This window comes from Ornithodoros turicata, chromosome 7, assembly GCF_037126465.1.
Source record: "Ornithodoros turicata isolate Travis chromosome 7, ASM3712646v1, whole genome shotgun sequence".
NCBI classification, from domain to species: Eukaryota; Metazoa; Arthropoda; class Arachnida; order Ixodida; family Argasidae; genus Ornithodoros; species Ornithodoros turicata.
This window is the reverse complement of record NC_088207.1, coordinates 47,141,355-47,163,840: the sequence shown is the minus strand read 5'-3', so window position 1 is coordinate 47,163,840 and position 22,486 is coordinate 47,141,355. Positions and strand designations below refer to the sequence as shown.

General features: G+C 45.5%; 2 protein-coding genes across 5 annotated transcripts in view; one reads left to right on the top strand and one right to left on the bottom strand.

Annotated features, from left to right (window-relative positions):
• Window positions 1-1,374: 1,374 nt before the first annotated feature.
• On the bottom strand, window positions 1,375-10,913 carry LOC135401314 (solute carrier family 41 member 3-like). 2 transcript variants are annotated; one of them, XM_064633644.1, is made up of 11 exons: window positions 10,635-10,913; window positions 10,081-10,428; window positions 9,915-10,022; window positions 8,076-8,147; window positions 7,870-8,014; window positions 6,449-6,595; window positions 5,186-5,321; window positions 5,044-5,117; window positions 4,425-4,705; window positions 3,129-3,439; window positions 1,375-1,502 (listed from the first exon to the last, which is right to left on the bottom strand). In XM_064633644.1, coding segments are annotated over exons 1-11 (1,671 nt in total). In that variant the 5' UTR covers window positions 10,683-10,913; the 3' UTR covers window positions 1,375-1,501. The 2 variants fall into 2 exon arrangements, with proteins under 2 accessions (XP_064489714.1, XP_064489715.1); XM_064633645.1 differs by having other exon boundaries at window positions 3,208-3,439; window positions 10,635-10,912.
• A 4,351-nt stretch (window positions 10,914-15,264) lies between these two features.
• The window catches only part of LOC135401313 (dedicator of cytokinesis protein 3-like), a 33,077-nt gene continuing 25,855 nt past the window's right edge, over window positions 15,265-22,486 (top strand). For 2 of the 3 annotated variants that reach the window (XM_064633642.1, XM_064633641.1), the window contains exons 1-12: window positions 15,265-15,430; window positions 16,719-16,802; window positions 16,892-16,932; window positions 17,399-17,454; window positions 17,544-17,640; window positions 19,755-19,903; window positions 19,994-20,078; window positions 20,249-20,284; window positions 20,869-21,014; window positions 21,223-21,304; window positions 21,796-21,856; window positions 22,180-22,245. In XM_064633642.1, coding sequence (XP_064489712.1) covers window positions 15,394-15,430; window positions 16,719-16,802; window positions 16,892-16,932; window positions 17,399-17,454; window positions 17,544-17,640; window positions 19,755-19,903; window positions 19,994-20,078; window positions 20,249-20,284; window positions 20,869-21,014; window positions 21,223-21,304; window positions 21,796-21,856; window positions 22,180-22,245 — 940 coding nt within the window. In that variant the 5' untranslated portion in view covers window positions 15,265-15,393. Of the gene's footprint in view, window positions 15,431-16,718; window positions 16,803-16,891; window positions 16,933-17,398; window positions 17,455-17,543; window positions 17,641-19,754; window positions 19,904-19,993; window positions 20,079-20,248; window positions 20,285-20,389; window positions 20,400-20,868; window positions 21,015-21,222; window positions 21,305-21,795; window positions 21,857-22,179; window positions 22,246-22,486 lie in introns of those variants that run through there. The other variant, XM_064633643.1, reaches the window with a different exon arrangement.

Below are 22,486 nucleotides of genomic sequence, written 5' to 3'. Positions count from 1 at the left end.
CATGGGGGTATTTCTGGGAACGTAGGTAACTCCTTCTTATACGTGTTACACATGGCGACCTCTGTTCGTCAGTGTGGAAACGTCACTTGAGGATTTCATAGTGAACGGAATTCAGGGAAAAATCCGGTTTAACCCGAATTGGTCGGAGGTCAGTTCGGGAAGAGGGAATAACCGGGCGGTACCGGGTTTAACCCGAAAAAGTCACTCCCTATGTATACTGGATGAGAACGCATATTATAATACTAATATAGGAATACTTTTGAAACCGTGTGTTATAATGTGTAATACTGTATTAGAATACACTGGTAATACAGGAAACTCCATAATGGCAACCCTGAGCGGGGCAAACACACGCAGACAACACAACACAGGGAATACCTATTTCGGGAATACTTATCAATTATAATACGGGAAATACATATTCCTTTTGAATTTGCCTTTGGAAAATACTAACGCACATGTAACGTTTATTTCAGAACGTAAATTTCCTGTGCACACAGAATTTATTCATCTGTTCGGTCTGAGCACCTGGTTTACAAAGGAAAGTCGTTCCACCAGAGCGGATGAACACAAGCTGCTGTTTAAACTTAAAAATAGATTTTGCTACAAACCACCAGAAAACATTTACTGTTTAGGATCGTGCGCCTTTCTAATGTGACGAAAAGAACTATACACTGGCTTGACATGTGAAAATAGGAATTTGCCGAAATGTTTCGTCCCCTATGCGGGAGACACCATCAGTGCAGGAACAGAATGAGGTAGTGTACAATTCTATTCGTCATGACATCTCCCGGCTTTGGCCTTCAGCCTCCTTTTAAATGGTTCGACCTACAGGTTAGTAAAAACCATAGCTGCCTTCAGACCTAAAAATGACCTCAACCGTATGCTTTGTGACTTCTTAGTCACCAGGTATGATAGTGACAAAGCCAGTGAGGTTGTAAAGCACGCAAGGTTGTGTGCCCAGGTTGTCTGTCTTATCGGTGCATGTCAGCATGATTCCAGTCATACGGGGGGGGGGGGGGGGGGCTGTCAGGGGATCAGTGTGAAGGCCAAGAAGTATTAGTGAGTTTTCGCCAAGGTTGTGCTGAGGTGGTGGGTTCGAGTCCTACCACCGGTCTGAGGTTTTCCCTTGGTTTTTCCGAAGTCTTTCTCCAGACGAATATCGGCACAGTTACCCTGAAGTCTGCCCACGACGCATACTAAAGCCCCTGTCCCCCACTCCTTCCAGCTGTCCTCTCTCCATCTGTTCACACCTGTACGCGGCGCTCATAGGAATAAACGCTAACACGGAATAAAAAATGAAAAGACCATTTAATAATACACGAATACCAGGTTGAAAACGTATATACGTGTAATCGTATTATAATACTATAGTACAATAGCTGGAAGGCATTTATTACATGTAAAACAGCGATCTTGGCGACTACAAATTTTATTTATAATTGGACTGCCGTCCACTGAGTTGTTTGCAGTACTCCAATGTTTGTGGGGTCATGTATGATCTGGAACAAACGAAAACATAACAGATTAAAACTCTTCCCCACAATTTGCACTGCAGTAACTAGAATGCACTTTACTGCGAGTGTTCGCAGAGATCGTTTCTTTTAGGCTCTGAGGTTGATACCAGGAGCATTTCTTGACAAAAGATTTTCAATATTTGCACAAGTCTAGTAACACCAGATGTGACACCCAGTGCAGGGGGTCTTTGCCGTACCAGGCGATACGCGATAAACAGCATACCGCACGCAGAAGGAAAATCACGTTTTTGGTGTCATCCCTTTCTGGCGAGTCACCCCGTGCGGACCGCACCCCCCTAGGGCAACACACGTCGACGAGACCTAGCAGCCTAGAGTCAGCCAATCAGGATAGTGTCGCACTTTTAGTCTATACAGGTTCAAATTTGCGAAGTAAGCTGCAATCATTTGAAAGTCTTGAATTCGCAGAAGTGCGAATCGCAGTAGCAGACGAATTCTGACCATTTCTACGTAACGAATGGGGGAGAGGAGGCATTTGGAATTACATGTATTACTAATAGTGCGCGCCTTGACAACGTGTCATTCCTTCAATCGGGCCTGAGGCACCCGATGGTACAAGACAGTTTCTTGCACATTCCTGACCTTCCCCCCATACCCAGTGAAGCGATAAAGTGTCTACTTCAATCGGGCCTGAGGCACATGATCTACAAGACAGTTTCTTGCAGATTTCTGACTTTCCCCCATACCCAATAACGTGACAGCGTGTCATTACTTCAGTCGGGCCTGAGGCACCCGATGCTCACATTCCTGACTTTCCCCTATACCCAGTAATAGGCAGTACTTGAAGCACAATTTCTGAGTCCCACTTTGCTGTAGCAATTTAGCTAATCGAAACATGAACATGAGTTTGTCACCACCAAACTAACACGTTGCGCTATGCAAACTGACTTCGCAGAAGCGTCAGAGGAAAAGCACAACGCAAAAAGGAAAAAAAAGCGGACTAAGAAAAAAAAAAGACAACCTCGAGCCTCGTTAGTACGACATCTCCGATATATGACCCTTTCTCGGGAACCGTTCCCTCCCAATTGCCTCCGCATGTAACTTGTTCATTAATATTGACATTTCGTTTATATGACAATGACCGGTATGGTAAGACCGGTAAGCAGTGTCCTTGGTCACCGTGAACTGCTGCAGTCGTGCGGCATTCATCGACCATGTCTGTGAGGAAGCGCAAATGAACAAAAAAAATGACTTAAAGAAAAAAAAGAGGAAGTGTTACACATTCTTCTAAAAGACTTCATCATGCCAGTTTACGTAACTCTATTTTTCGAAGCTTACACAAGGGACATGGTACGACTGGTAACAGGTGGTGACAATTCACTTTATGACCAAAATGCAGGGGAGCGGCCGTGGCCATGTTGCACACTTTAAAGGACAATTGCCACTGTTTTAAACTTTAAGTACATCTAAGATATGGCACTTTGTGCTGTACTTCAAGTACCATTGACGCCAGGCACTTTGTACTTGCCCATCACTGCCCATATCTGAAGTCTGGAAATTGTACAACACACAAGGCAAATGAATTCCATAATGTACGCTCCGCATAGCAAGATCATGTGTATCCGCACGCTTTCGACGACGTTTCCCACTAACCAAAGACCGTCCTCGAGGAGGCCGACTCTCCTGGCAACGGTGGAGATAATGTTGGTCGGTGCCATGGGATTGGGCGTACCGCCTGATGTGACGAGCGTGGTCACTGCTGCGATGGACGTGACCTCGGGGTCGCCTTCTGTCACCGAAGGATCGTTCATGGCTTCCAGGATGATGAAGGCGAGCGTCAAGAAGCCCGTACCAACGAAATCTCCAGCGCCCGTTAGGAATGGTATGGCCGCGTTGTCAGGGTCGATCTTGTTCTTCCACAGGAAGTAGACCAAGACTCGGGCTAGGTACAGCAGGATCGTCACCTGTGTGCGCGATCAGAAGTGAGTGGCCGGACGAGGTTCAGCGAAGAGCTACTACATGACGGGCAAGCAAAGGGAAACATTGGAGGTTGGGGCTGTAATATATGGGAGCACGGGCGTGCCAGAATTTCTCAGATAACGAAAACCTAATGACTCCTCTAGCCCGCCACGTGGACAAATGACGTGACCGTGTCGTCTGCTTCAGCCAAACGCGGCAGATGATTTTGCCACAAGGGCGACATGGTTCACGCGGCCTTCAGTAGCTGCATATAGACCCTCATTTTTTTACGTTTATGCGTTTTAAAGGAAAGTCGTCGCTATGTCAATGGACCTCTACCCGAGAAACGTCATCATGACGTTGGCAAACAGACTGAAACCGAAACAAGTCGGAAGGGGAGGGCTGGGTTCCACGAATGGGCATTGCTCGCTGCCTCGTACTGAAAGAAAAGTAGGACCGAAGGTTGCGTCCCTTTCAGGAACCATCGTAATCCCCTCAAGACCGTGGCTTTTGGGCGCGACCTTGTTCGGTCCTAACTTCGAGCGTAGTTCGACTCTACCAAATTGGTGGCGCTGTCGAACACTATGACGTCATTTGCTTACAAACAGGGAGAGGTCTATTCGGTATCTATCGTTTCCTGAAACATTTTTACATTGGTTTTTGCCAGCGGTTCTTTCCTGTTCGCAGTAGAAAAACTGTCTCGAAAGAGGCCTCGAAAATGACGCTTCTTATTAAAGCCTATACTTCAAAATTGAAGCCCAGAATCCAATGCATTTCGTAGTCCTCTTTGTAATGAGACCACCGGCGTTACGATATGTCCATTGATCAGCGAGAAGCATAAAACGTGCTCCCTAGGGAATACGAGGGGACGGCTGTATGGCTGCAGTGTCGGTCTTACACATGTGAATTGCAAATAGTGTATTTGCCATATTTCTGGGTCAAAATGAACAAAGTTACTAGGGGCGCCGTACGGCAGCCGTGGAAACTTGCCTGACCGAGCGAAGCCGCAACGTAGAAGAACGTGAACTTAAGGCTCATGCTAACGTGGCCGAACCGGAAGAGCTTGAGTGTGGTAGCAATGATGATCTGGCCCGGAATGACGATGCTGAAAAGCACTATGGCAATGGTACCGGTGTTCTTGTTGCTGAAAAATGCACTGTACGGTCCCGGGCAGATTGGCTCGCGACGCGGCAGAACCCCTGGACTGACAGCCTTGTTCAGGTACGTGGACATGGTGCAGGAGAAGATGGCGGCGATATTACCTCCTATGGCTGCACATCGAGAAAAATCTTGTCTCGTAAGGGTATGGGATCGTATAACGTACGATAGGACGAGCAGACTCGATACAAGCTGTGAGACGACAATAACGAGACAGGGGACACAGAGCGCTTGTCTAGTTCTTGTCGTGTGTATTTCCACCAGCGCTCCAATGGCAGCAGACGTTTGCTAACAAGTCCAAAGCGTGCATTGCGTTGACCTATGCTACATAAAATTGATGTCGAATGAATCTATATGCTGTTCTCTAGAAAAGCAGTACCCCGGTGGGACGTCCTTCTGTTTTCCGTGGACGTTTCAACCGCGCGCGGTATAGCACTACGTTGCGACTTACCATTAACAGAAGACAAATGCAGCGCAATCCCCGGAAATCTTTGAACGGAGTAATCCAGGATGTAGCCACCAAAGCTATGAGGGAGAGAGATAGCACACTCCAAATGGCCACTGTTTTGCGGCGTTTGCCTCTTGACACGTACCTTGATTCGCAAAGGGCCACGATGAGGGGAAACCAGCCAACACGGAGCACTTCGGTAGTCATCGGATTCCGGCGTGCCAGGAATACCCACAGCGGTAATGCTAAGTAACAGATGATGGTCACCACGACGATCAGCACTGCGATACATGATTCATTTGTGAGGCCCTGTGGCATCCGGGTGGTAAGAAACGTGCAGTCGGATCAAGCAGCCGAGAGATTTTTTTTTTTTTTTTTCCCTTCTATATATGAATTTAGTGGTTTACTTGTAGCGCGAAAGAGACTTAATGGCGCTCTAAAACCCTTTGCACTCCTTCCGAGAATACAGCTGAAGAAAATGAGTGAAGTCGATGACGTCGCTTCGTGACGCACGAGGGAGTGCCAATCAGGTGACTCTCGGCGTGGCCTAACGAATTCATGCCATTGCAGCTCACGTGTCTCCCACTGTATTCTCCCAAAATATCGTTTCTTGCGGGAGTATCTTTCAGTTTCGAGAACGTCTGGCAACATTGCTCCTATAACAGTCCTTTTACTACAGCTGCTGGCAACCTTCCAACGTCGGGCGGAGACGCCCGCAGTTGCTAGGAGACGCCAGAGGTCTCGATGACGTGTATGCACACGAACGACATTCCCCAGAAGATACGTCAAACGTCATAGCTTTCCGCTGCCTTCGTTGTGCCATTTCGTGCTCTTCCAACCACTGGGGATATCCAGCGGCTCAGTCACAGGATATTCCGTAGCAGACGACTGTGCCGATCGTGTCGTCTGCTATTTGCTCAGTATTCCACTCCCGACGTCTTGCGAATAGACCTCTACCCGAGAAACGTCACCATGACGTTGGTAGATAGACTGAAACCGAAACAAATCGGAAGTGGAGGACTGGGTTCCACGAATGGGCATTGTTCGCTGCCTCCTATTCAAAGGAAAGACCGTGGCTTTCGGGCGCGTCCTTGTTCGCCCCTATAGCTTCTACCAAATTGGTGGCGCTGTCGAACACTATGACATCATTTGTTTACAAACCTGGAGAGGTCTATTGCTCAACATCAGTAACGGCGGAACTTCTCAACGTTTCAGCGTGAGCAGTTTGTTTTTTCTTGCGTGCTTGGCTTTTGATTGAGTTTTTGTTTGATTTTTTGATTGATTGATTTGTTTGATTTGATTGATTGATTTTTTGTTGATTTTAAATACGAAATATATACAGCATTTTGCGTCCCTGGTAGCATAATTTCTCGCCGTGTGAAGCTCTAATGTCCGTGAATATGCTTACCTTTGTGGTAGAACATGAGCGTACAGCACAGGGAGAATAGGCTGAGTGTTACCAGATCGCCAAACGACGCTGCGATAGCTGGGGCCACCTCGTCGGGGTTGCGGCCGCATTTCTTGGAAAGTATGACCACAGTGCACATAACAGTACCTGCGGAAAGATGTTCGGACACGTTGCGGAATATATCGGGGTGATCCACCTAACGGGATAAAAAATCGCATAAAAAAAATCCCCTTGTCTGAACATCATGGGGTCGACGCTGTTTGATCTTCGGTGAGAATTTGTCAAACTGAATTGTCATAATTGATCTCCGAAATTTGCCAAGCTCATGGTTTTTTTTAAATACAGAAACAGAGCGCATGTCGGGTTTTTACCTCATTCTGTTTAAACATACATTCGCTACTACAATGATAATAAGAGTGAGAAAGCAAAGGAGCTGGTGACCGTTTTTCAACTGAGCTCGGCCGACAATTTGCACGCCTCGAAACAGCGGATTTCGCTTTTCTTGCTTCTTTTTCTCCTTTTGGAGCTATTACCAAAGTAATTAGGAATGTATTTTGCAGTGTAACCTACATAAAATTGGATACAAGTATCCAGAAGTAACGGCAAAATCTCGCCCAAGAGAAATAACTTTGGACCCATAATGTTCAGTCAAGTAGATAGATTTTTTTCCGCGTTAGATGAAACACCCTGTGTAAGCCTGTCCAAACACACTTGCGATGGCTATATAGCGCTGCCCCCTTAATGTTGAGATAAGTAGATTTTTTTCCGCGTTAGATGAAACACCCTATGTAAGCCTGTCCAAACACATTTGCGATGGCTATATAGTTGGCCACTGATATTGATTATGTGCTTACTGGCGCCAAAGGTACAGCCATGCTGCAACAATAGGTGCAACAAGAGGCGAAAATGAACAGTTACATGCTAGAAACGGAATCTACATGACAGGACGGAAGAAATGCCAGGAACATCAAAACGACTTAAAAGAAACGGAGGAAGATTTGTTAGCAAATGCGAAGGAGGTCGTACGAAACGAAGCGGCTACCAGATGAGCAGCGGAAGAAGAAATATTCTGCGGCGAGCGGACAGAATCTTCCTGAGACGCAGGGCGTATACGCAAGAAGACTTATAAGGTGATCACCTGCACTCAAATCTGACTTTGCTCTTTTTGCACTCTCGTCACCGCACCGCTCCGTCGTCTCGCACCGTTGTGACTCGCAACCACGACCATCTAGTGCTCGCAACTAACCTGTACATTTTTTAATTCTCCAGCAAAGTGAAATGTACTGAGATAGGCAAAGTGAGATGTTTACGAGTGATCTCATTGGCATCTGATTTGTAAGAAGAAGCGACTGGAAACTCGTAGCCCGTGTATATACCCAACGGATGGGTGAACGTCAAACGTACACGGCTGTTACACTTACAAAGAATAAAACTGGCAAGGTTGACGGCTGCCAGGGCACCACCGAATATGATGCCTGCATCGGCCACACGGAAGTCTGAATTAAAAACGACCCCTTTGAAGACCGCCAAGAGACAGGCAATTGTAGACGCTACCGTTGCCTGGCACTGCAAAAGTCAAATCCAGCGTTAGGATTTCCCAGCACTACATGCAGCTGTTGTTTCTTACCTGTAAAAGTGCCATGTTCGCGAAGACCGTGGGTATCTGGTCTTGTAGCCGATCCAGCTTCCCAAGATTTGCCTGAACAGGAAACATTTCATCAGTGACACTGTACGACGGTAACGACATTAACAGTTTGTAGTTGTGCAGTTGCAGTATCGGTTGTGCAGCAACGCTTCGGCTTTCAGGAACCACGAAGAACAGATCGTGTACTGTTCTGCAAACGGCTTTATGGGAAAGATAAGCCAACCTCGTATCAGAACAACGTTCGATGGTACAAAAGACTGCAACAGCTAGCACCGACAAAACCACGCAGTCACGATATCTGCAGAGAATTGGTTGAAACTCGTAGGATCGTTGAAGTGGACCACTATGCGCGTGGCGCCTGTGACTCTGAAGCAGTGGTTTATCCAGAATCCCAAGCATGGAGGAGTGTTGGAAAAAAACGTGTGGGGGGGGGGGGTCATTATTATAGCTATGTCATTGCAGCTTAACATATCATTACCGACATGTGTCTAAAGCTGAATTCACAAGGGTACCCCCTGTAGGGCGTACACTGGTGAAAAAGTTAGGGGGTGTCACTGAACATTTGGGGGGGGGGGTGTAGAGGGGGCCTGGATAAATCACTGCTTTGAAGGCGCCACGGAACATTCTCTCCGCACGCGACAGATTGCGTTTTACGCATCCGATTCAAAGGGAAGCGGAACACATGCCTCTTGAGTCTTGATCTCGAAGTGCGACGCGACAGGACGCCGAGAGGTTTGCTCAAATGCCGCCAGGCTGCGGCGTGATTAGGAAACAACTTTATTTTGAGATGATGAATGGGGAGTTCGCCAGGGGCGATACTCTACCCCATTGCTGCAGAGCCGTATATTAAAGGGAGTCTGGCCATTGGGAGGAGTCACAAAAAGAGGCTCGACCTGTCAATCACAGTTTCGCTCCTCTGATTGGTTTGCTTTTTACCAAGGGGGTCGCCATGACGCCATACTGCCACCCAAAATGGCGACGAAAACACAATGAAGCGGGGATTTCGTGACAAAAATTTTCAGACTAACCTGAGCTTACGCTGCAAATGTACATCCTAATATAGATTTCTCGGAAGTCAGTTTCAACTTATGCTCATCCATCGATATCTAACTGAAAATAATACATTTTGTCGCCGGTGTTAGGCCTAGTGAACACGGCGATCACAACGAAATCATAGCAAAAACGGCGCTGTGCTGTACAATCTTATATTTAACAGCTGGATTTCATGGATATAAACATTCTTGCCTCTTATATTCCAACTATTAATGTAGATTTGTTTAAAAATCATACCGACAACAGAATGTGTCCCAGCAGGTGGTTCTGCCGGCAGCGGTACCATGACGGAAGCAGACGACCTGCCTGTGCGACGTGCCTTACGCTCCCTAGGTGGCGCTTATCAAATTTGAACCAACAATCCACTACTTTTGCAGATTGCGAGAGGTATCCATTTCAATCCCATCCAATCCACTTGCCACCCAAAATAGCGCTCCCCATGTTGGATAGGGGGGCAAATAGTGAGGATAGGTTGATTGATAGCGCTCCATATTTGAAGACTTCATTGGTCGGAAAGCTGAAAAAGTGGGTGGAGCTTCAGGTATTCCCAGGTATGCTTCAGGTATGACCCATTGATGGCCAGACTCCCTTTTAATATACGGCTCTGCATTGCTGGTGAAAGAGGACCACCTGGTGGTCTCTTTGGCAAGTGGTAAGGGTCTGTAGGTTGTAGGACAATAGTCAATAAAAAGAGCGTTTTTCATTACACTTTTTTTTCTCTTCGTCGTTCATATAATGCGTGACATTCTGCAGCTACGGCGAGCCTACCTGTGTGGCTAGACGAGCTACCAAGGTCTGTTCAAGATTGCCGTTGAGGCCCAGCAGAGGTGGAATAAGAATGAAGAGCTCGCGTACCACGACGAACACTGTAATGTTCTGAAAGACTGTGCGTGAGGCTCACATGTCGCAAGAGAATGCATTTTTTTCGTGATACCTTTACTAAATCCAAGACGATACCCGCGAGTACAGAGCCGAATCCGGCCAACAGGAAAGGAATGAAGACCTGGATGGCCGTGGTGCTGAGATGCTCTCCCAAGGTGACCTCGGTTAGTTGATTCGATGTACCCGTGGCAGCGTTGGCAGTATGTCTCAAGGAAGGGTGGCCTATAGAAACCCCGCCTATGCTGACGGCCCCGATAGAGCGTTTTGGACCGGGCTGAGTCAAAGCTTGGACCACAACGCCTCCCGTTACGCCCAGCGTTCCTGCTTCCGCTGCGTGCACATCCTTTTGTTCTATGGGAACATCGGATGACGCCGGAGCTAGATCTGACGCAGAAGGTTCCTGCAAATGTGAGCGTTTATCAATAATTGATTTGCGGATTGTGGGTCGTACCCCGCTTTCAAATTGAAACCAGGGAACTCTCCTCCTCTTTATAAGACTTTGAGCCTCCACAATGCAATTCAACGATGAATTCGGTAAGTTGCTTAAATTCGGCGTTAAGGTAACGCTGACCTCAACGATCACGGTACCTTTACGATACCGCTCACCTGAACCTTTGCGGAACTGGACTCCACCGTTTCTGGCACTGACGTCATAGCGTTCACAGCGTCGCTTGACTCTCTCCTTCAAAGCAGTCTGCGAAATAACTTTCCGAAAGTAGACTGGTCTTTAAATTTCGATCAGCATATCCCAGTTGTCCAATTCGAACTCAGTAGCCAACGCCGAACGACTGCGTGTGCTACGACAATGCCGATGGTGATGTCCAGTCAAGCGCGCCACGTTCTGCTTCTTCGTCAAAAAAAGTCGCACATATAGCTCACTGGCATGGGCCACGTTTCGCCGAAAGCTTCCTTCTTCTTCTTCGTGCAAGGAGATGATGGCCGTAAACCACTAACGGAGATTGGCCAGGACAAAAGGGGCGAAAGATGTTTGTCTATGTCTATGTCTGTGCAGTAATGGTAGGGACTAAGGCCAGTCAGATCTAAGTAACTTTCCGCCTTCCCTTCTTCTTCTTCTTCTTCTTCTACCAATGAGATAATGGCCGTGAGCCCTTCTTCTTCTTCCCGCCAAGATCTTCATCTCCTTCTACCCGTGTACATTCACACGAGCGACATTCCCCGCAGAAGCGGAAGACGCGAAAGACCTCATAGCTTTCTGAGCGCGAGCGCTCAACGTCCAGTGTTCACGTACTCTGCTAACCATGGGGAATGTCCTGCAGCGCAGTCACAAGATATTCTGTAGCAGACAACAAGAAAGACGCTGACGGTGTCGTCTGCGAAGTGTCGTCTGCTAAGTGCGCAGTACGCCACTCCCGCTATTCTTCACCGTGTGAATGCTCAACATAACACGGGACGGAACTTCGTCTCTGTAAGCAGTGTTTTTGCTATTTCTTCCACTAGAATCTTCCGTGAAGATGTCGCTCGTGTGAATACGCAGCTGGCCTCACAGATAGCTGTGATCGACTGACTGTGCTTCTTCTTCTTCTGCCCCATGTGGAATGTGCTATTTGGGTGTTTCCCCTGCGTTTCCTCCTTCCTCTCAGGTACCGACCGTGATCAACGCCGTGATCCACTGACAGGTGGTGGTAGTAGTGCTGAACGAGCCCGCCGTTGTCAGCTTCACAAAGGTGGTCACCAGCTCGCGTGGCTCAGTGGTTAGCGTGCTGGACATGTCACGTCGAGACTGGGAGGTACCTGGGTTCGAATACTGGTGCCGGCTGTGCTGTCTGGGGTTTTTTCTGGGTTTTCCTCAGACGCTTTCAGACATATGTCGGCACGGTACCTTTCTTCTAGCACTACGTAAAAATTACTGTACACTAAACTGTCGCTGTATACGTAAAAATTACTATTGAATTGATAGTCGAAACAACGTTTCGTAAACGTACTCTATATTATCCTATGTTAATCCGGTAGGAATACCGACTGGACGTATATTAGACGTCGCAATGCCTCACAAACACGTCCACTGGATGTGACAATGTCCAGCAGGTACATCCAGGACATGCATTTATACAGTTATGTACGAGCTTCTGACGATCCATGGAACATCTATGGAATGTAACGTGGACATATCTGGATATCTACTAGACATCCCAACTCTGTACCATCCTCTGGATGTCCATTAGACGTTTTTGGTTTACTGGGATTGCTACTCGCAGCTAAAGTCACTGGATCCAGCGACTTTACTCGCAGCTGAAATACAGCGACAGAGCTACTTGAAGCGGCGAAAGGAGAAAGTCTCCTCTCCTGTGTTGTACGTTTGTTTGTTCGTCCTCTTGTCTTCACCCCAAGCTCAAGGATATGTTTCCCAAAGGAGAGCCATTATGGACCGAAGAGGAGAATACACGACAAGCACAGGCAGACCAGCGTAGAAGAACCCGAATGGAGTGTAGAAGACAAGGTTCGACATGCAGAAGCGGAAAGAGAAATAAGATCTCAAATGAGCGAAGGACAGAAAGCAACAACGAGGCAGGAACGACGAGAAAAAGAAATCGATGTTTGCGATGGACAGCGCACGCACGCTATCAGGGGTCGGATTCACAAAAAGCTCGTGCGACGGAATCTGTCGTATCTCCGTCGTACGGGAAAGTTACGACGAAGTGTAGATTCACGAAGGGCGCGCGTCGCAATATCTTCGTAGCTTACGGCGGAATCCTGCGAGAGCTCCCGAGCAGTCTTACGAAGAAATATATGGCGGCATTATTTCGTTATTTCGCAGCTGTGGATTTGGAAACGGCAAACAAAGACTTCGTAATACGCGCCAACATATTGCACTTTGCCACAGAACCTTCGAGACCATCCCCGAAGTGACATTGAGGCACTTTCTTGCTTGGTAACCTTCAACAAATGCTTCAACTTTGTGCTCCGTAAAATGGGGTCGCAGGGATTTTTCAAGCATCCCCTACACCCCGCTAAGACAGCACCAACACCCCTCCAAATTGTCTGCAAGAAAGGCAAAAGAAGCCATAAAAGCTGCAAAACTGGGTGCCACACACCGCTTACAAAACACCCTTGCCCCCCCCCCCCCCCCCCCCCCCGAGACGAACATACTGGGAATATATTTGTTGTGTCACCGAACGCGTTTCGCCTGTGATTGCATGGCGTCCATTACGGCTACCGAAAGACCGAAAGCACGTGCTGTAACTAAACATTTGAGGACGAACAACTTCGTCTTCTTCTAACGGGACGACTCTTAAATTGATGCGATTACAAATTTTCGGCATCGTTACCCACTTCGTTACCATAGCGAAAACATAGTCTCGCACCCTTTGGCTGTTTCTCTCGGAGGTGCACGTGACAGGAAGCGAGCAACAGCCTCTTCCTCGTCAAAGGGGGTACCCTCTCCACTACGATAGCTTTGTGAATCGCGCTTGCGATGCCGTCGTACGCGCGTCGCAGGCTACGACGTCTTAGCGCTTCTTAGCGTAACTTACGATCGCGTTTGTGAATCCGACTCCAGATGCTCAACTCCGCATATAAAGGCCTGTCGCTGTAAAAGGAATAGTCGCCAAAGCAAAGGGACTGCTATATATTGTCCACTGTGTGTAAGTGAGATGCGGGTACCTGAGAATGAACTAAAGGCGGTTTTTATTGGACGCCGCAAAGAAAATGACAGCAGTTTCCTGTGAAGTCGATCCCGTAAGCACGGTCCCTCGAGCAACATGCCGCCACGTATATATTTAATTCTTCTTCTCCTTCCTGGCATACATTATACATTGATGTGATGTGATGTGATACATACACACGTACATACATTACATTACATTTGTACAGTTTGTACATTTGTATCAGTAGTATACATTTGTTTTATTTTTTATTTCTTTTCGATATTACACGATTACACGTGCGTTCGGTGGTGATGGTGGCGATGAAAGTGCTCGCCGTCGTGTGCCCCACTGAGGTGGGCAACGTCACGACTAACGCCTTGGGGAATGTGCGTCCTGGGCCGACTTCTAAGCTTCACGCTTTTAAGCTGGACTTCAACGTGCGTTCGGTGGTGGTGGTGGTGGTGATGGCGATAGGGCTTGCCGTTGTCGGCCTCACGTATGTGGGCAACGTCACGACTCACGCCCTGGGGGAAAGTGCGTCCTGGGCCGACTTCTAAGGGCGTGCGTTCATCTGCGGAGAATACAGCTATTTGACCAATAGCGTAGCAAGAACACGTACCCTTCCCCTGAGTGCACACTGCCGATTATACAACCATCTCCATCAGCGTTTGCGCAGAATAAGGGTCCCATTCCCACTCACCCCATTTTGGGGCAAATCATTCGGGACGGTGAAGTAGATCCGTAGGCTTTGGTACCATGGCGTTTGGCTCTCAATTCCATCAGCGGTTTTTTAGTTTAGTTTAGTTCTGTTCTTTTCTGGCATATATATATATATATATATATATATTGCATACATACAGGTATATATTGCACACATACAGGGGCGGATTCAGACCCTCGGTTTGGGGGGGGGGGCGGTTTCTTTGTCGGAGCGCGTAGTGGGGGAGGCGGGAGAGGGAAATCTAATGTATAAACTATTTGGGGGGCGATCGCCCCCCCCCCCCCCCTGAATCCGCCAGTGCACACATACCACTCATATACGTACTCTAAAAGGGATACTTATATAGGGCAAACATGTACTCCTTTCACATTGTTCCCATATATCACTGCACACACTGCATATAGTTACCCATTGGGACTCTTTCATTCTGCTAATTACGTGTAGCCCTGGCAGTGGCGTATCTAGGGTGTGGCAGGTGTGGACAGGTGCCATGGGCGCCAGGTGAACAGGGGCGCTATTATGTGGTCGGATGTGAATGTGCCATGTCGGGTACTCAACCTGGCACATTCATAAATGATCTAAAGCACCCGCCATTAGAGAGGTTATAGTGTGAAACCTAGTGCGGACAACACGAAAACGCATCCCTAAGGACATCATGTTAACCATGTTGCCATGGGCGCAGGTAGCTCTAGATACGCCACTGAGCCCTGGGCAATCTCCCTTCGTGGATCAAGGGTACGAGTTGCGGGGGGGGGGGGTTTGGACACCCCCTCGGTACGTCGCTGCATGTGACCATCCCGTGCGTCCACATGCACCTGTCCCGTATGATCTCATCCGCCCCCGCTGCTTGCTTCTCTGCTGCTCTTCGCTTCGCTCTCCAGAACGCCGGTGCCAGGTACAGACACAGATGGCGGTGCAAACGCTACAGATTAAAATGGCGGAGGCGTGTCTAGTTGTAGACGCTGTGTTGTAATGTTTGTCAAAATATGTGCGTGGTGCTGGGCTTAACGGTAGTGGCCCCCGCGTATTACTGATTGAAATGTGGAAACCAACCAAAAATAAGAAGTACGGCGTCGGTAAGTTGAGATAACACCAGCAGTATGGGTATAGTGCTTCCCGTGATGAGCACAATGAAGTGAAGCCAATTTCGTGATGAATCAGTTGATCGCAACGTTGTCCGCGGATTTATTCAGGCAATATAACGCATGATTATATGTTCGTTTGTAGGGTGTGGAGCATCGCATCTTGTTCTCTTCCGACGTGATCCTCTTAGACGTCTCTGGACTCTAATAAATCAAAAACAGCAACAGTAAACAAGATGCACTTTTCCGCATTCCCTGGCGTGAAGCTTACTTAGCGAAATCATATTACGTTGTGAACCATTACGGCACTATCTGTGCAACCAAATGCACGTTAACGTAGATATATGCAGTCTTGACAGATGTGTTGTCTTTCTAGTGCCACACGTAACATGAATTCAGCACCGATTTAATCATGGCATATTTGCACCTGCATGTACGTGATGGCATTTGCGCACTCACGCGTATTAGATCGCTGTAGCCAGCATCGCTTTTGCACACCTTATAGTTTTAGTGTGATAGTTTAGTTTTATCGCCTGCGCGCTTTGAATAGCATCTAAATGGTTTGGTTTTCACTGAATGGGGGGCTGATCCTTCAGCTTGTTTATATTGATATGTCTTAAGTACTTGTAATAGGAGTGCAGGAAAACGAATTTAACGAGACTACTATCGTCACCACTACTTATAGTGATCTACATACACTGATATCACGTTTGAGTCATATAATAGTGAAATACTACAGTGAACCATATGAAACTGAAATGTATTCCACCATATTCCTGTTAACATTACTGAAACATCTGTGCAACAACAGCCTGAAGAACATTTTTGTCTGATTATAATTGTCTTATTCCTTTTAAGTTTTTAATATTTAAGAGGCTCCTGTGCAGAGGAAAGTTTATTTTGAAATACTTAACACTTCACCTATATGTAAGCTCTTTTCTTTAAACATTTTTTGCTCTTTCATTGATTCGTACTGCATCCACATGGTCAATGCTGTGTACAACAAACAGCATTACAACAATGCTTTTATTGCATCTTAAGACATCTGTTCTGCTTATGAAAGTGAATTGGAAAATTAGAGCAGTACTGTGTCTAAATTCTGACACTGTCAACAGTAGCGAGAATTGACGAGACTGCTGACGTGCAGCGCACCATCTGCTACCTGTTCTCAGAGATTGATTATATATAATATAAAAGAGCTGCAAGGCAAACTGCTGCTCGTTTTTCTTTTATGTGTCATACATGAAGGTGGATTTATCTGTGCACCTTTCTGCCCTTGCAGTAATTTGTTCATACAACGGCAACACAAAATGCGGCCTTCCACTGTGCATCGGGGAGTGTGTTCACATTCTGGAAGAATGCTCGGGTAAGTTGCTCCATTTTTTTTTCCTTCGATAGTTTTGTGCATTTAGAAAACTTTCTGTGACAATGAATACATCGTTTATGTGACCGTAGGTTGGTACAGGGGTTACTCAATGAACCAAAAGGCACGAAAGGTGGGTGAAATAACGACACATATTTATAATTTCCCGTAGCAACCTTCAGTTTAAGATTAGCATTGCATGTAGATATTCTTGCTTTACTAAGGAATGTTGAGGAGGGCAAACAGCGAAATAACTTAAATCTATGCTGTAATGAGCTGACGAATCTGAGAATGATCTCCACAGCACAACGCATGCCACCAAAAGGCACTTGAATATCTTTCACTCCAACTTGGACAGAATAGCATATCAGTAAATTGCAGTGTATTCCTTGTGTCTCTTGGCCGGGCATTATCTCTTAAAGCGTCGCTCTAAATCATGTTACCCTTTTGAGGAATAACTTAACATTTACTAGTACAGAAAATAGAGGTGTGTACATTGAGATATTCTGTGCATATTTGCGAGATTATTTCTTGGTGTTTTAGTACGTACAAACTCATGGTCTGTTAATAATACTTTTTTTTTTGTTGCAATATTTCAGGGCATTTTCCCAGCTTCGCACGTCAAATTGAAAAGTTTCCGCATCGATAATGAGGGGTGACTGTAGCATCCACCTTTCTTCTCCTCAGTTTGTTCCAGTTCTCATTTGATTTGTATATTTAAATATCTTTTTTGTTCTTACCCAGGCCATACGAAACAGTTACGCCAGTGGAAGACCAGACAGTCCACGAAGCGACTTGTGTTCTCAGAGAATGGTACCCCATCTGGAAGAAGCTGTACCTCGTGAGTTACCGTTCTTTCATAAGGACCATCCAATACTATACTCCGAGACAACATAAGAGCTGCAGTCGCAGAGGTACACCTCCACCGGCAGACTGTGACATTCAAAGGAGTCTCTAAAAATAAAAATTAAATAAATAATACCAATAAATATAATGCAGTACACACATGCTGCATACCAAAACATGGCTGACACCAGGCCGTCGGAGAAGCCAGCTCGCATGTTTTGTTAATAAGATCGTGATCCACAAAGGAGTATAAAAAAATAGGAGTAGCTAGCTGTGCAACCTCCCAGTAAACCACAAACGTCTACTGAATATACCAGAAACATCCAAACATCTAAGACATTTGGGATGTCTAGTAGATATCCAGATATGTCCACATTCCATTCCATGGATGTTCCATGAATCGTCGGAAGCTCGTCCATAGCTGTATAAATGCATGTCCTCTGGATGTACCTGCTGGACATTTGTCACGTCCATGGGACGTGTATGTGAGGCATTGCGACGTCTAATATACGTCCAGTAGGTGTTCCTACAGGATGAACATACGATAATATAGACGTACGTTTACGAAACGTTGTTTCGACTATCAATTCAATGGTAATTTTTACATATAGTGCGAATAGATAGAAAGAAAGATAGATAGAAAGCGAATCTATCTTGCGAGAACGTGAGAAATTGGAGAACAAGTAAAAGCAAGTTTTTCCATTTGTTCGCTTCCTGCTCTCTGCAAAGCATCTATGTAGCACTCTTCCACCAACACAGGAAACCTGTCAGTTTGACCGCTCCACTCAGTAGGTAACCTCATCATAGACAATAGCCTGAATTACAAACACAATATTTGTCCGGAAGGAATATCAGAAATGTTTGCGGGCAGTTTGACTCATTGCAGACGTACATATTAATTGCAGAAACACATCCTCATCACCGTTATAAACGTTTTTTGCCCCCCACTACACTTAACAAACATCCCGCAACTATTGGCTAGTACTTGCTCCCTGCTTTTCAGGGGAATATTTTGCATGTTTTTATAAGCATGCAAATGTTTTTTCGTAGCGTAATCGTTGTACAGGCAACAGTTTGAGGCGTGCGGGCGCACTACGCTGCGACTCGGAGGTGTGATTCGCCTGCCTAAGCTGGTCACAGCCATCTTAAGAATTGTGGATAGAGTTGACATCTAGGAGTTCACTTGTCCCAAAATATAGACACCAGGCATCCCATAATGCCGTGGTTTTCGTAAATGCCTTTAACACCTCAGAAAAATTTTGCCAGGTACAAATGTATAATATCCCTGTCACATGGCAAACTGTATGTGTATTCCCAGCGAATGACAGTCCTACCAGATATCATTCGTTTGTATTACATTGAGCTACACGAAGAAACAGAATGTCATTTGCAAATGATGTCACTGTCGATAATGAAGACACTAGGGCCGAACATATGAAGCATTCTACAGGCACATTCGATATGTTTTTCTCTTTCTCGAAGCTAGCAAAACATTAGATTGTTTCACAATATCGTTGCGTTTTCGATGATGCTTAGTTGGCTAAATATCACAAGTAAAGACAAGTAAGAAACCTATCTGCACCACACTTGGCGATGTGGCGACTGAGAACAAGGGTAGTCATAATAATTATTTCATAATAAAAACAGTGTTAAGCCTTCCTTCCTTCATGTCAAAATTAAATTTGTAATAAGATATTGGATTACAACTTTTCATTCGTGTTTGATTTCTTCAAACGGTTTATTGTTGTTGTTCTTGCTACCTCTCTACTGCGAGGGGTATGCAGTCGGTGCGAGAGGGAAAAGCGCATGCCATTCGTATTCTTTGCCATTTGGTTTCACCATATGACACGGAATGAATGTCATTCGGTGCGAATGTCACTCTCTGGGAATGACATTCAATTTGCCATGTGGCAGGGGTATTAGAGATACAGTGGGTAAATAGAAATCAACAGCCTCTACAGCATTTGTAGACAGCAAAAGATTATCACTTTTAAATATTGCAAGGAAGGCCAAGGGAAGGACAGCCATTATCCAGTGTGTTGCCCTTGACTCTGTTGTTTCATGCTTTGCTTTGTCGTCTATTTGACTTATTGTGCATTTCATCCGCAGGAACGTAGTGGCAGCAAGTTCTTAGCGATTCAGAAAGTGATGCGAGATATCATGGACTGGCGCCGGCAGCTAGTTATGGGTACTCTAACGCAGGACCAAATGTGGGACATAAAAGCCAAGATAACAGCCAAAATTGACTGGGGAAACAGGTAACTTTGTTGAAGCCCATTAATCAATTCAAGAGCACAATCCATACTCCTATAGGGTATCCATTTGATCTTATTTCCATTGTGGCACAGGTACTTAGGGATGGATCTGGTTCCCAGGGTTGACTGTGATGCTGTCAACCCAGACACGTTGAGTCCTGTCGAACTCTACCAAGTGGTGAGCACCTCCGAGTTTGAGAGAGAAAGAGAAAATTTGCTCTTTGTTTTGCTTAGCTGCAAGTATTTATGTGATTTACGTGCGGTTATAGTTAAGCCTGCACATAGCCTATCACAGATGTCATTGACATCATGTCCTGATACAATTTTTTGTCTTCACATTTACCACAGCACTTGAAGAGTTCTGACAGCATCGGAGGCCTCCTGGTAAGAACATTATCTCATCCATTGTGTGCACATATTGCTGGATGAGCTCTCATTAGAACTTGTAATGGAACCTGTTCCATTTATTGTGCATTTCATTCAGCGATTTTATTTACCCGTAAGTAGTAAAAAAAATTCTTACTAGGTAACGTTGCAGAGTTTTGGCATAAAAACTGCCATGTCTGATACGATACTGTGCATATTCTGCAGAAGTGTGTCCCGTTGCGGGTCTACAGAACATGCACGGGACAATCATGCTATTGCTTTTAGGTGATCTAAAAAAAAATTATAAATGGATTGAAAACAAGCATAGTTTTTACCCCATTACTCAACATTTTGTAAACTCGCACGTCATCTATCTTTTGATCATTTTGATGGCTCTGTGAGGAAGGTCAATATGGAAATATTGGTGCCGTCATCTAAATCCCTGTCATTCCGGATCCTTTAAAGTAATGTGAATCTGCGGGGACCATGTTTTTTTTTTCCTTCTTACTTGCATTTGTTTCTTTTAATATTGGAACTGTACACTGGATTTCAGCCATGCAGTCAGTTGGTTGCCTAACTTGCGTTGTTCGTCTCACCCTCAGGGCCGGGGAACAATGCGTCGAAAAGAAGTTCAAAAGGCTCTGACACATCACCTCTACCTTGCTATGCGAGACTTCAGCTACAACATTGGGGAGAATATGGAGTTGAGGTTTACTCTTTATGATGGCCATTGTGGAGAGTTCATCAGGTGACACATATAGAGTCTTGCGGTGCGACTGTAACAAATTTTTGCACGAGTGCTTTGTTAAAAACATAGAGAGATTTACCTTCTTTCCTTTAATTGTTCCATATTTGTGCCACTTCGTATCAGTCCATTGTGTAGCATCTTGCGAGACATTTTTATTGTCCAAATACTAGGAGGAAAATCTGATACAATTCTGTTTTATTTGTTTCAGTGAAAGTTTTCTAGTCAAAGTTGCAAAATGTGGCCAGTCCAACTTCATGGAGAAGCTAAGCAACCATTTTACTGTGTTTACGGTACGTAAAATTTAACGGCTGTTTTTAGCACGTCTTGTTCATCTTATTCTCATCGGGGCGTGTTGTATGTGTACTGCTGCGTTATTAATGTTCTGTAAAAATTGTCAACGGCACATTCCAAGTTAGAACTTCCATCAGTATCATGTGTGTGCCTCGCATCGTGATTGGTGTTTGTCAAACATGCACATTGCGCATCAAAACTGTAAAGCATAAACAAAATGTGTCATGACGGAGCAGACGATGTAGTAAGATTAAAGAGTATGTGAGGCTAAGCTGGTGGAACACATGGCTAGAAATGTGCAGGGTGCAAATACTGCCCTTCATGTTTCAACTCTGTTACATGGCATTTCATTCATCCTTTGTGCAAGATTAAGGAATTGACTATCTCATTTTCCCATGTGATATTTCTTTTTGACTGTGGCACCTTATCTAGGGCTGCCCTGTGCTTTTCCATTTGCACTCACTGCATTTGTTTCTGGCACACACAACAGGACTTGGGAAACGCAGATCTCGGAAAAGATCTACATCTAGTTATACATGTCTTCAGAATAGGTAATGCTTCTTCCTTGTGTCACATATATATATAAATGATGCTTTCCGATATATTTTGCCTGATAAGTGAATAGTTTAGTATCGCTGTTGGCACTCGATTTTCGCAAATTTGATTTTTTCCCGAGTTTCTACCTCTGTCCACCCCCTCGTCTCCCTTTACATCAGCGGTCAGTGGGAAGTGATTGCAGTGGATGCTGCTCGTCAGTTTAAATTCGTTTTTTTAGTGCCCACTTTTAGTACTAACCCTCACGAAAGTCCAGGACCGACTGTGTACCATAACGACTTTAAAAGCAGTATTAAACATTGGAATACTTACACTGCAGGACGGATGACAAATGACTCTAAGAAGAGCACACCTCAGAACTACAAAAGGCCTGTTGCTTGTGGTGGTAAGCAAAAAAAAAATACTTAGAAAATTTTGGTAGTGAATTGAAGCGTGTTACTTAGACTAGCACCCAGCCTCCCTGAAATTTTGGATCGACACGTGGGCCTTGTCGAGTCCTCATGTGTTGTTACCCTATCTACAGCATTGCTTTTGCACCTATGTGATTGTATGCATACTACTCCAGTTGTGTTTGTTTACAATGCCTGATTTTCCTGAAAAAAAAAAAAAAGTTACATTTGTCATCA